Raw genomic sequence first — 14,321 nt, forward strand, 5'->3', positions numbered from 1 at the left:
GATTATTAGATACATGAGATACTATGTATTATGATATGTTATTTTTATCATCCACTTCCGCTGATTGAGAGGATATTGTGATGCAGATTTTTAAAGGGTCTAGCTTTTGTGTTTTTTAGCCTTGTTCGTTGATTTCTTGAAAAAGTAAAAAATAGTAGTGGTTTTATCTACAGTTGAAATTGAGTATTGAGTCATGACTCAAGTGATGACGGATATTATATGGATTAGATGGCTGATGAAAGATCTTGGAGTTGATACTTATGGAACGGAGCAGGTTATATGTTTCCCCCTGAAACACGCATGTGTGCATCACTTAGCATTGGAGTTTGGTGTGTTTGCAAAGACTTAAGTACCCTTTCCCGCCATTAGTGTCATAAAATGATGTTTCGAGAAAATGACAAAAATGTCTTTCTGCCAGACAGGGTTAATATCATCATCATTTTCGCCCTAAGGAGTAAACTCTTTTGCTTTAACAGGAGCTCCTCGCAATATGTCGCCCTAAATGTTTCAGATCACCCTTTGACGATACACCATCTGTTGTAATAGGAAATTCGATTGATGATGCACCTTTTGCCATCGTCTACTGTCGTCAGAGCACCCTTTGTCGTTTTTTGCTGTCGTCGGAGCACCTTTTGCCATCGTTTGTTGTCGTTGGAGTACATTTTGCTGTCGTCGTCATCTATTATCGTCGGAGCACCCTTTGTCGTCGCCTGTTTGTGAGAAATAGTTGAACTACCAAAAAAATCAGCATTCTATCTATTGTTCATCATAATACCAAAGTGCAAGCGTCGAACTGAGTAGACAGAGAATAACGATTTACAACAGAGATAATGGTGACAATGTCAAACTGAGTAAAATAGCGATTTGTAATAGAAATCAGATAAGAGAGTAGCGATTTACAGTAAAAATCAATTCAGAGAGTAGCGATTTATAATAGAAATCAGATAAGAGAGTAGCGATTTACAATAGAAATCAATTCAGAAAGTAGCGATTTACAATAGAAATCAGATAAAAGAGTAGCGATTTACAGTGGAAATCAAATCAGAGAGTAGCGATTTACAGTAGAAATCAGATAAGAGAGTAGCGATTTACAATAAAAATCAAATCAGAGAGTAGCGATTTACAGTAGAAATCAGATCAGAGAGTAACGATTTACAGTAGAAATCAAATCAGAGAGTAGCGATTTACAGTAGAAATCAGATTTCTACTGTAAATCGTTACTCTCTGATCTGATTTATACTGTAAATCGCCACTCTCTGATTTGATTTCTACTGTAAATTGTTACTCTCTTATCTGATTTCTACTTTAAATCGCTACTCTCTGATTTGATTTTCACTATAAATCGTTACTCTCTTATCTGATTTCTACTATAAATCGCTACTCTCTTATTTGATTTCTACTGTAAATCACTACTCTCTTATCTTATTTTTACTGTAAATTGCTACTTTCTGATATGATTTCTACTGTAAATCGCTACTCTTTTATATGATTTCTACTGTAAATCGCTACTCACTTATTTGATTTTTACTGTAAATCGCTACTCTCTGATTTGATTTCTACTGTAAATCGCTCTTTTTAACAAAGAGAAAATAAAAAAAACTACGACCGCTCAGAGAAAAATCTTATTGTTCTTTTCAACAATTACAAGAGAGAAAGAAAAGAAAGAATTTATACAAGGCAAGGGCGACAACTCTGAACCTAAACAAGTTGGGTCTGATCCATAAGAAACCGAGTCTCAAACATAAGTCCAAAAAAAAATTTTTTTGGGGGCGCTGCCCCCCACGACCCCCTGCCAAGGGCACCCCCCCTGACCTCCGCCCGCTGACTGCGTAGTGGGACCCGCGTCGGGGGAACCCCCATACCCCCTTCTGTAAGAAAAAAAAACTATGAATCAGGCTCCACAACTCATCAGGCAGGAACGAGAAGGCAACCATGTGTTGTAACACAAGCTAAAAACAAAGGCGAAATGTGCAAATCTATTTACAGGGAGTGGGAGGACATTTTCATTCAACACATATCTATCTTACGGGAGGACATTTTTGTCAAAAGCATATCTACCTTTTTTATATGTTATTTTATTATAAAGTCATTGTGGGCAACATTGGCATATGAATTATCGCGGGTCTCAAGATATTCCTCCGTACACACAGGAACACGTGAATTTGTGTATCGGGGAGCACACACACCACCCTTTCCTTATGGAATATAGTTAAGGGCAACAAACAACGGATGTGTTTACCAAGAGCCAATCTAGGTCTGTCCACACGGAGCTGATTGGTTAGTAGGGATGAAGATCAGTTGAAGTCCTGACTGTGACCTGTCTGGGTCTGACCCATCATAGTATATACCAGAATCCAAGTTCCTGAGCTTGCTATAAATTGAATACTTGACCATTTTGAAATATGCATTTTTTTTCAAAATATAGCTTTTTGGTGTTCTGAACATTTTACTTAGAAAAACAAGTTTTTGCTGGTATCTCTATATTTTTTTTTTTGGTTTTCTAAGTTTCATTGAAAAACATGTTTTAAACAGAGTTTTGCTAATTGTAGTTTGCACAGAGCAGAGGATAAAAGAAAGAGTAGGACCTGACCCAGATCCAACCCTTTTACCTTGTCTGGTTTCAGCAGGTTTGTTCCACTCCCCCTTTTGAACTCCCAACAGTCGTCAAGTGCTCAAGTGTTGATTTGATTTACATGGGAGAAAAGGAATGCCCTTTCCCTTATCCAAACACTACCTGACAATTAAAACCCCCTGATGTTCACAACCGGCTTGTGCTGCCAGATTAACGGCAACATAGTTTTCTTTAGATGGTCAAGCTGGGGGTAGGCGGATCCTTATCAGTTCATCAATCAATCTGGTAAAAGCGTTATATCTCTTGATATATGATTCTAATTCAGGTGGTTGATCTTTCCAAGCAAATACTGAATCAATAACTGACCCTCTAGCTAGTGAGCAGAGCAAACGGCCCAGTTTAGGGATGTAGTAAAGGTACGGATTTGGTTCGGATGTGGGTAATGATCATATCCGACTAATCGGATATACCTCAATTGGAGTCGGATTCCGATTTGGACTTGAACATGCAATAACTAGAACTGAATTGGATTCTGGCTGTGAGCATAATACCCAAATCCTAGCCAAAATCTGCCTAGAAATGCTGATTCCAAGATTCAAACTGGATTGCACTGCTGATCCAACTCTGACTCTGAATCCAGTTGAAACCCAACTAAACGGGTTTTGGTTGGACCCAAGTCCAAACCGTTGGCAACACTATCCCAGTTCTAGATAGATATATATATATATATATATATATATATATATATATATATATATATATATATATATATATATATATATATATATATATATATATAGAGAGAGAGAGAGAGAGAGAGAGAGAGGTTTGAAAAGAAGATAGAAGCTTTAACTGATGCTGGCAATCTACGAACGCTGCATGTCATTCTATTCCCACAAAAGTGATAACAACCTTGACCATGCAATTAGAGAGTTCCAATAAGGCAACCAAGTCTTCACCTTAATTAAATTTCTTGTCTTATTTTTTTCATGATTAAGCCATAATGGCACTCATGGAAGAGTTTTGTCACTCCAGTATTTTGTATTCTTATTTTATTTACTACATCTTTTGGCTAGGGGAGCGGGGTAGTCTGAAGGCCCATATGTCTCGAGGTAAAACCCCAAATGGGTGCCCATGACTATACCAAGATGCGATTGTGAGACCAATTTCACTCCCAGGGTTTATCATCTAAGCTGGGGCGGTGGCTTAAACCTGGGTGGGTTCCTTGTCATTAAGAAAAGACCATTATATACTAGACCGAACCTTTCTTTTTCTTGAAGAATGCTAAGTTGTTTATCTCTAAATAGTTAATTTTTCCCATATTCACCAAAGTTCATATATGAGAGAATTTGTGCACATAGAAATGACCAACAAGAACATGTGTAATAGTTGTTTTTTTTTAAGGGCAAGCTGGGGTTAGGCAGACCCCTACCAGTTCTACACCTATACCATTGGGTTTTGAACCTGCAACGTCCCAACACAAGGTGACGTGCCCTAGCTGCTCCTACCAGACAAGCGGAGCCCCCATTGGTAGAACATGTATAATAGTTTTTTATTTTTTTTGAAAGGCAAGCTGGGGTTAGGTGGACCCCTACCAGAACAACAGCCGCCCCATGTGACAGAGGGATTCGATCCTGGGCCTACAGGACCCCGCCTACCACATGGGATACCACCTTGGTGGTAGAACATGTGTAATAGTTGCTGACGAGAAAAGAAGAGAAACCTCTTTATAGGAAATGGAGTCGATCTTTTGGCGAACTCTTTGGTGATCTCCTACTACCAGCCATGACTCTGAACAAGCAAACATGCTTTCCAAGAGCAGGAGCTCCTGCCCCTCCCTTCCCCAACAGTCGTAGCTGAACCAGTGCTTTCGCATTTGGACAGCACTGGGGAAGCTTAGATGGTTGATGTCTCTGAAAAGGAGGGAAGCCTCTTGCAGAGTTTTGCTTGCCGGAAAAGCGTTCAAGTTGGTAACTGACAGCCAAATAGCTAAAGGAGATGCTCACCGCTTGGTGAGGAAGCAGGCATCTCCTTGTCACCCAAATGGTTTGAGCAAAAATGACTGGAGGGTTTGGGACGTTATGTTGGAGAGAGAGAGAGAGAGAGATTCAACAAAATAATTACAATAAGATGATGAACACTATAATACAGTTGCTCATCAGAAGCATGAGCCAGGCCCTGTTTGTTCTGCAGAATTGTTGAGACTCGTGAGTGCTAAATATCATTGAAGTCTGATCAGAAACCAACTTAAGGAAGGCTAAACACCCAAGTATGAAACTCAGCGCCAGCACCACAAGCTCTTTGTTCTCCAGGCTCGCTTGATCACTCAGAAGCTTCTCCACCTCCATTCTGCAAAAGCAAATAAAATGAGAAAAACCAACACCAAACAAGTATCTTAGTTTTAAATTATATAATCTTCCACCTGATGGCCTTAAGCCAGATCAAAACCTTTATATCAAAATTGAGAAAGATCTGGAATTATCATGACAACCATCTTTCAGGTTTAAATAAGTCTTGAATTGAATTCATTTTTCATATTTCTGAACTAGAGAAACATCAATATGATCATGCATACGATGATTCTAGCTTCTAGTGCCCATGGATGACGTTTGTATATGCAACAATCCTCATATGACATAAATGTCATGCGACCAGACAATGGAGTCTGGTCGAATGTAAAACTTTTTATAACAAGTATGAAGCGAGTTTGTTCCTCACTTCTGCCAACTGGATAAGAAACACCCTAATTCTAGTTCCAACTTCCAGAAAAGAAGAGAACAGTTCTCTTCAATAAACACTCGTACACACATGCGCTAAAACATGGAATTAATAAACTCTCAGGAACAACTCTGCTACATGCATCAACATTACAGAATCCAAGTAGTTCACCTCTGACCACTTTCAAATTCATGCTCTGCATATTCAAAGAAATGATAACTATGACAATACAAATCAACATAAACCCAACAATCATTGCCAGATTTAATTCATGAGGATAGTTATTGCAGTGATCGTCTAACCTGAGGAAGTCATTATCTCTGATCAATATGTTCATTTGAGATGAAACCACAGATCTCCAAGATATAAAGTCACTGATGCTTTTGCTCTGTCACATTTATAATATGGAGAGTTAGCGTGTGCGTGCGCACACACACACACACACACATTATAGAACTAAATTATATATCTAATTGAAAATGATTAATGAGAAAAAAGAAGAGAAAAAAAAGCATATAAAGATCTTTACAAAGTTTACATGATTATGACTTTAAAATTTGCAATATCTTCCTATTAAGAAGTTCTAAGATCATAAGCCTTAAAAATTTCTTAAATTTCTTTGCAAGCATGCATGTAATTATCTGGCATTTACAGGACTACCAAGTCCATGATTACCTAATATCTATTACATGCACTTGATGGTGGCTTTGATGCAGCCCACCAAAAGTAGCCAGTAAAATTTACTGGACAATCTCTCCCTAGGATTTTCTGTGTAGAAAGCAATAATTTCTTAAGAAAAGTGAAATATGTTTAAAAGTAAAGAATATAATAAAAAGTACATGGACCAAGAATGAACACTGGGACATGATTAACAATGTTAATTTTTTTTTAAAAAAAACAATAAATAATAAAAATTATATGGGCCAAGAATGAACATCCAGACATGATTAGCAATGTCAAAAAAAACAATGAATAATGTGATTAAAAAGCATTGATCTCCAAGGAGAATACCAACAGAAAATGATAATGCTTATACAATATATCATTACAGACACGAAATGTGATGTTACTCTTTAATCTTGAACTACTAAAGATATTTAGAACTGAAAAAAAACACCGTGGAGTTGTTAGTTGCAGATTGTGAATTTTTTCACTGACATTACAGAAAATATGCCAGTGTGTGCATGTTCCAGATTTGAATGACATATATACCATCATTTCCTTCCACTCCACAATATCTTTGATCTCCAACCTAGTTTGATCAAGAAGAAATACAGTCTGAGAAAGCTCCTTGTCAAAATCAGGGAGAACGTTTGCATATCTGCGGTTCACTTCTTGCAAGTAACCCTCTAGCACAGACAGGTTTAGCTCTAACGATCTGACTTTTTGCATCAGAATCTTTAAAACAGTGTCACCGGGTATTCTTCCATTTGGTTGGTGCCTGATTTCTTTTACTGGGTCAGGGATTTCATCTTTCAAAACCTCATTTTTCTCATTTGGCATATCCATTTTAGACCCATTAACAATACCTTTTGGCTGTAAACTGGACCCTTTTGAAGAATGGTCAGGTCCATTTAAGACTTGAATGATCTCGCCCTCATTTGCATTGTGAGGGGTCTCGATAGAACTGGGAGTTGACAATGGTACTGAAAGTTCATCAGGAACAGCAATTAAGTCTTCAAGCAACCGTTCAACAACATCAACTCCATAAACGTTGACAGAGCTCAATGTGCAGTAAAATTCTGTCCCATAATGACTAAGGAGATTCAACTTCAAGTACCTAACCCACTTTGGCTCAGGAAGCACAAACTTTTGAGCATGCTTTGAATTCCCTGCAACAAATTTGCCAAGAGAGATCCATGTCTCTGTTGGATAAATGAGACTGCCCAACAATTCAAAATCCTTAAAAGTGGATGAGTAGTGTTCAAAGTTTGCTATTTCAACCACATCCACCAGGGTCTCTTCAGAAAGTTCAATCACGACAAATTTCTCTTCTGCTGAGCAAGGGTTTCTCAGATACTTGTCTTTGTCTCCACCCAAAATACTGGCAGCTCCATTTGCTTCCTTGTTGTGAGCCAAAACCTTAGCGCCTTTTGAAGCTGCAGCATAATTGTATTCACCCCCACCAGGCTGAATTCTATGAGTGATATTTTCAAGATTACCATCAAGACCTTTCCCCTTCTCATGTATTGTTTTGTTGCGGAACTCGTTGAGGCCAAGATAAGAGGTGCGAGATGATCTATCAGCCTTTTTCTCCTCATCTGGGGTGTCACTCTTTAGTTTTTCCTTTTCTTCCAGTTCCCTTTCAAAATCCAAAACATCACACTGCTCCAGACCTTCTAAGTCTGGGAAAAATTTGTGTTTCTTTTGTACATTATGTGCACGAATTTCATATGCAACTTTCTCAACTGAAGTCTCATCGGCAATTGAGTCATAATCAATAACTGATACTCCTCTACCATTTCCATCCAGAGTGTTTGCCCCTTCATTGGTGGATGCATCTATATGTTTATAGATGACAAATTACTGTTAGTACAGCAAATAACCAAAAGATTTAACTATCTGATTAAGGACTGCAGTACATGAGAGGGGATGAACATGCTGAGAAAAATAATTCTACATGAAAGATTAGTATCAACTTTTCACAATAATATGTTGATGGTTACTGAAAAAATTCAACCATAAAAAATATGTACATGATTAACTACATGACCAACAGAAATTCATGAATATTTCCATTAGAGGCACACAGATGAAAAAACATAGAAAAGACCCAAAATGTTATATAAGATTTTTTTCCAGTTGATGCATTTTATTCATTAAACCATGACAGACTTTGTAGTATGTAATTATAAATTCCAGTAACCAAACTACTAGAGTTTGGCTTCATTATAATCTAAATATTCACTTCCTAATAGAAACTCAATTTTATTAGTTCTCAGCTGATATCAGAACGATACATATTAGCTGCACACAGCCACTGATGATTTTATGGGATCTGTTTTAAGCCTCATAGAGATTCAACCAGATTTGATCGTCGTCAAATATATCAACAAAGCCCATCCAGGAGATTTCTGCATCTTAACACATTTTTTCTAGCGAAACTTAGATATATGGACCCAGTTTACTTGAAGAAGTTGAAAATTAACAATTAACATTACTGATCCAATATGTCATACACAGGCATTATAGACTATGGATGCCCACGAGGTTGACACATAAGCTGTGAGCCCTATTCTTGGGATTTAGAAAGTCCCTCATTAAATAGAAGTGTGTCTCATAAGCATTTCTAAATATAGGTATGGCTTTAGGGTTGGTGAAAGGAAGGTTCCTGTTGAAAATTCAAAACCTATAACCAAAACATGTTAGTCTAGCGCTAGCCCTTAATCTCTCTGGATCCATGCTAAGTCTTACCAAACACATCTGGATCGGTCCTGAGAACTCCTAAAGACATCCGGAACCACTTTGATCCGTCATGTGCCTCACTAGATTGTCAAGGACCAATTTGAATCTTAATATATTCATTCTAGTTGTTCAAGGTTGAATATTATATAGGAAAAAAACACTATTTTCAGATTTGTGCTTTCATTGTGATATTGATGTGAAAAAACACTTTTGTAAAGTTTTCTTATATTATTTATGTTTTTATTTACATATTATATTATGTTATACAAACCAATAATTTATGGACCCAAGGACATCAAGTACCATGCCAGTAGGGGTGCAATGAGGCATCCAATTCTACTCGACATTTATGAGGCTGTTATAAATCCAACTTTCATGGGAAGAGAAAGAAACTGTTAAATTATGTAATCAATCATGTAATGCTATAATATATATTATATATATATAAGGTAATACATATACATATATTAATATATATGTATATGTATCTACTTATTATATATATAAAATATATATTTCTAATTGTTTAGCCATAGGGGTAGTTTAGTCTTTTTACACATATTCTTTTCGGAATATGTTTTGTAATTCTTTTTGTTCTTTTTGTAAAAGGTGAAAAGCACCTTGGAGGGGCCCACCATCTAGTCGTTGGGCCCCTTCCAACGGTCACATTTGTGACCATTGGAGGGGCTCCAACGGCTAGAGGTGGAGCCTCTCCAAGGACTCCACCTCCTCTATTTAAAGGGACTCTCCCCTTGTGTATTCTTATGCTTTTGGGATTATAGCCCAAGCACCTTTTCAATCTTATGACTCTTGGGTATGCTTTTGCGCATTTGTGAGTTTGTGTTGTGCTTTTTGTGCACAAGTATTTCAAGTGTTCTTGTTGTGCGTATGTGTACGCATTTGTTTCCAAGAATACTGTAATATTGCTATTAGTATCTTGTTGAAGATACTTTTACAGAAACATATTAAGATTAATGGATCTTCAGTGAATAGTTGTTACCGTGTCATGGAGGCTACTAGTCACAACTGGCACAAAGCTTTTTGATAACACAAAACCAAAACTGAGATGTTTGAAGGACTAAATACTCCAGTTGATTTTTACTTGGTACATGAGAAAAACAACATCCAGTCTACCCTGCACACATGTATAAGCCAACACTGGCTGGTTCACTTATTTAAGCGTACAGGAAGATGGTAATCATGTTGATGCTAGGCACAATTCGCATCCTAACTATTATTCCTTGTATCTTACAAGCGTTCATATGGTCTTGCATTATTTTATCTTTAGAATTCATATGACATTTTGCAAAACATGCATATGATATGTGACATTGCATACTAATCCTAGTTTTCTAATTTTCCTTGAGGAAGAGTAACTAATCTAAAATTCCATATGGGATTTACACATATTTGAGAACAATAATATCAATATTGTGAACCTTATGGGCATATTTCAAATGGTAACTTTGATGATTTAAACAAAAACACATTGGGCAAACAAATCATTGTGATAATCATCATAAGGAGATGCGTATTTAGAAGTAGCTGAATAGTGAGCAATAAGTTTCCCCCACCCTCTTTGAATTTAAGCTTTGCTAAGGGTTAATCCCCTGGCATTGTTATCAACTTATCCCCCATAATTATCAATCTTTGGATGAAAAATGTGAGTCAGCAAATAACCCGCAATAACTAGCACTATTTTAATTGCAAAAAAATGAATCAATATAGACAATACAAAAATCTTTATGATTACTGAAACAACTGTGAAAGCAATAAGTAGCTTCAAGAACAGCAAAATCAACACAACAGTCTTTTCATCATACAAGTATCTAGTCACAGACCAGAGTTACCGGAAGCGCCTAGGTAAGTGTGGAAGCACGCTTCGGAAGCGCGGAACGTCGCGCTTCCGAAACAAGCGCATGGGGAAGCGCGCTTCTCACCACGCTTCCCCGATGCTTCCCCCTCGCTTCCCCCATTTTTTCAATTTTTTTGTATTTTTTATTTTTATTTTTATTTTTATTTTTCGCTTCCCACTCGCTTCCTAGGTCGCTTCCGGTTCGCTTCCTAGGTCGCTTCCGAGACGATTCCCGATTCTCTCCTAAGTGGTCCCACGCTTCCCGCTTACTAAAATTTTGAAAGTACCTCGCTTCCCGTATCGCTTTCCACACCTGCTTCCTCAACTGGCAACCATGTCACAGACTCATGGTGAAATTTAGCATGATCATACATTCCCATATGTGGAATCAAAATCAGCATGTTCACTTAATTAATTATTCGAGATCATAAAAGAAAAGCCATGTGCAATGTCCAAACTGAAAACAAACATGTTAGGTCTGTCAAAAAATACAAAAAACATGTTAGGATCATGACAATCACCAACATTTTTTTTGGATAGGCAAGCTTGGGGATAATTCCCAATGAAATTTGAACTCGAGACTCCTCGGTTATTATCAATGTCGTACTTATTGTAATGTATCGTATGATACAGTACGATACAAATCATTACTATAAGGAATATTGATATGATACACACTCATATCGTGATATGAGTGTGTATCGTATATATTGTACGATACTGGTCCATACAATATCGTATCGTACGATACGGGGTGTATCGCATGATACAGGGTCAACACACTTTAAAAAGGGCCAAATCGTAATTCTTCAGTTTTGGGTTTAGAGACATCTTGAGAGCCATTTTCTTCATTTGTGTAAAAGCCATTAGAGAGGCATTCACACACCTTAGGATGCTTGAGAGCGATTTGGGGGTACGATATGTATGCAATGGAGAGGGCCTTTACGGTTTGTTAAAGTAAAAGTGCATTTTCACCATTTTTCTACTCAAGGAAGTAGGTTAAGGTACAAAAATATTTATTATGAGTAAAATTACAAAGCTACCCTAAAAAAAATTCTGCCTCAAGAGGCGATTCCCCCTACAAACCCCTGCCAACTTACCGCGATCCATGAAAATTAAAGATTTATATCAAGATAAAAACCAAGCTCCACACTCCAACAAAGATGGCAACAAATGATTCGGCATAACAATGTAGCACTGAAATAATGATTGAAAATCGAGTGCAACTATTCCCATAATATTTTTGCTTATGTAATATGAAAGTATTTGTCTTGTAACATGTTCTTAATTGCAAGATATTTAATATTTTGCATTGTTCTTGTGAGATAGTTGATGTTTAATGATGGACATAAATGCTTAATATGTGATTTTATGGTTGTATTTTGTGCAAGTCATCGTTGTTTCATGTGTTATGATTATTTTTAGAATTTTTGCAAGTTTTCTGATTTTTCATGATTTTTTTTTTGAATTCTTTATTAAAAAATTGAGTTTTTTTTAAGATACAGTATGTATCTTATTTTGGGCCCAACCGATACGGATAACAATACGATACTTACAACCTTGGTTATGATAGTGCAACCTAACCATCCAGCTATCTCATTTGATCCAGACAACAATTGCCAACAAGCACAGATATAGGTGATATTTTGAAAATATAGAGATGATATAGCCGTGACTTCATAAAAAATATTAAAGGAAAAATCTCATGATATTTTGAAAATATAAAAAAATTATATATATTGCAATATTATCGTGATAATATCATGGTATTATCAGTTACTTTTGCTTTTTCTTTTTAAAATTCTTTTTTATATCTTAATATGTTTCTTCTTTTATATTTTTTACTTATCTCTATTATTCTATGAGTACTTTAATACCTAAACATGTTTTCTTACTTATTTATGCTATTAAGCATGTGAGAAATGTGGTGACCAATGTAAATGTGATGGTGAATGTAGATACTTTGGAATAAAAGGGAACTCATATTGGGAACCCGGGAAAGGATTACAAGAGTTCCCAAATTTGGAGTTCAAATGATTAGTAGAAAAACAAAGGGGTGATGCAGGAGGGGGGTCGAGGCATCATAAAAATCATGCCAAATCGGACGAAATCAGAGCAGGAACTGGAAAGAATTCCCAACAGTTTTTAAAAAATTTAAGTTTTGGCATTTTCCTAATATTTTCCCGAGATTTATCAACTAAATGTATATTAGTGTGAGAAATTGCCTTGTCGAGACTGATATTTGTGACTATGATTACCAACTTAGAGTTGACTAAATTTGATCTTTATACTCTTTGAAAAGACCAAAAGGAGATGGGCATGATCCTTTATGACTATAACTACATAACCTACAGCTATTGAAAAGCACAATATTGGGGACAAACGAGCATCAACACAAATGGGCGTTTAACATAGGAAAAAGAAACCATAAGAGAAACATCAACTGCAATCTCAGTTTTGAAAAGGAATGGTAATGAAATCTTAGAATGAAAGTACCAAAACTTGATGTGGTTAGGTACTTAAAGGAGCGGAAGAAATATAAACCCCTTTAAAGCATACCCAGCGAGCAAAAGTATTGAGACGTAAAGAGGTAAAAGAGAGACATATAAAGGGAAGTCAACATCAAACATTCAAGCAAGGGAAGCAAGGATATGTCAAATTCAGAAACAGGATACGAATGATATCATGAGGAAGCCAATATCCTAATGAATAAAATTCCCCCCTGTATCAAACTCATTGTACTACTTAAAAACCCAAAAATCTAAACTGGGTATGCATCAAAATTAAGTGAAAATTAATATAATGTAATAATATACGGTTCACAGAATCAAATTTGCAAAAAAAAAATGGGCATCCCCCAAATTCAATGAACAACCGCAGAGACACATGAACTTAGCAAGCAAGGCATCAACACATGAAACACAAAAGATCGAAACCAAGATACGGGTTTCGCTTGTATAAGCTAGTGAGAATCATCACAACTCAATAAATGAATAAACTAAACACATAACCCAACGAATAAATGGATGGGCTTTGGTACCTTGATGTCCCTTTGAGGAGGCAGCCGTCCAAGAACACAAGATGATGGAGAGTGCAACAACAAACGAGATGGTGTTAGTCCTACCGATTCTCCTTCCATTATTTGAGGCTCCCCCTCCTCCTCTATGCATATCTCATCCGTGGAGAAACTAAAAGACGTCTCAATTGGGGTATCGCCGAAAGTATAGTTCTTGCATGGATCTCTCTCTCTCTCTCACTGGTATGTTGGTGAACGGATTTCTGGATTTTCGGAGGGGAAGAGGCGAATATCCGAGAATAGATGGCTTCGAGGGGGACTACGAGTTTGGTGAAGACTCCAGGGACTCGGCTGAGTCAGACTCGGTTATGGGATTTGTGTTCTGTCCTATATCTACCTACATAATGACAAAATATCGGTGTCTGTTTCAAAAATAAAGCGGAAAAAACGTGAGAAATTACTTAGCTGATAAAAATATATAAAGATTGCGATAAATTGATTTTTACGTTTAATCTTAATGTTAGTTTTTATTTTTTGCAAGATTTTTTTAAATTTTAAAGCAAGTTTTTTCTGATATTTTTCTAAAAAAACACGAGAAATATGATTTTTTTATTTCTTTCATGATTTTAACAGTCTATAAATGCAGTTTTAAACGTTTTGTTGATTTTGCTACCTACGAATGTTCTCTTTATAAACTAATCGCATAGTTTAGCTGCCCGTCCATATGGGTGGCGCCTAGGTAAATGATAGTTGCA

General features: G+C 36.6%; 1 protein-coding gene across 3 annotated transcripts; it reads right to left on the reverse strand.

Moving 5' to 3' along the window:
• Nucleotides 1-4,622: 4,622 nt before the first annotated feature.
• Nucleotides 4,623-13,799, reverse strand: LOC149843429 (SUN domain-containing protein 3-like). Of its 3 annotated transcripts, XM_090001826.1 has the most exons (4): nucleotides 13,591-13,799; nucleotides 6,503-7,791; nucleotides 5,593-5,678; nucleotides 4,623-4,921 (listed from the first exon to the last, which is right to left on the reverse strand). In XM_090001826.1, exons 1-4 carry the CDS (start codon nucleotides 13,718-13,720, stop codon nucleotides 4,693-4,695), a joined length of 1,734 nt encoding a protein of 577 aa, XP_089857952.1. In that variant the 5' UTR covers nucleotides 13,721-13,799; the 3' UTR covers nucleotides 4,623-4,692. The 3 variants fall into 3 exon arrangements, with proteins under 3 accessions (XP_089857952.1, XP_089857953.1, XP_089857951.1); XM_090001827.1 differs by lacking the exon at nucleotides 5,593-5,678 and having other exon boundaries at nucleotides 4,681-4,921; XM_090001825.1 differs by lacking the exon at nucleotides 4,623-4,921 and having other exon boundaries at nucleotides 5,252-5,678.
• Nucleotides 13,800-14,321: the final 522 nt, after the last annotated feature.

This window comes from Nuphar pumila, chromosome 3 (genome assembly GCF_984573655.1).
Source record: "Nuphar pumila chromosome 3, dmNupPumi1.hap1.1, whole genome shotgun sequence".
NCBI lineage: Eukaryota > Viridiplantae > Streptophyta > Magnoliopsida > Nymphaeales > Nymphaeaceae > Nuphar > Nuphar pumila.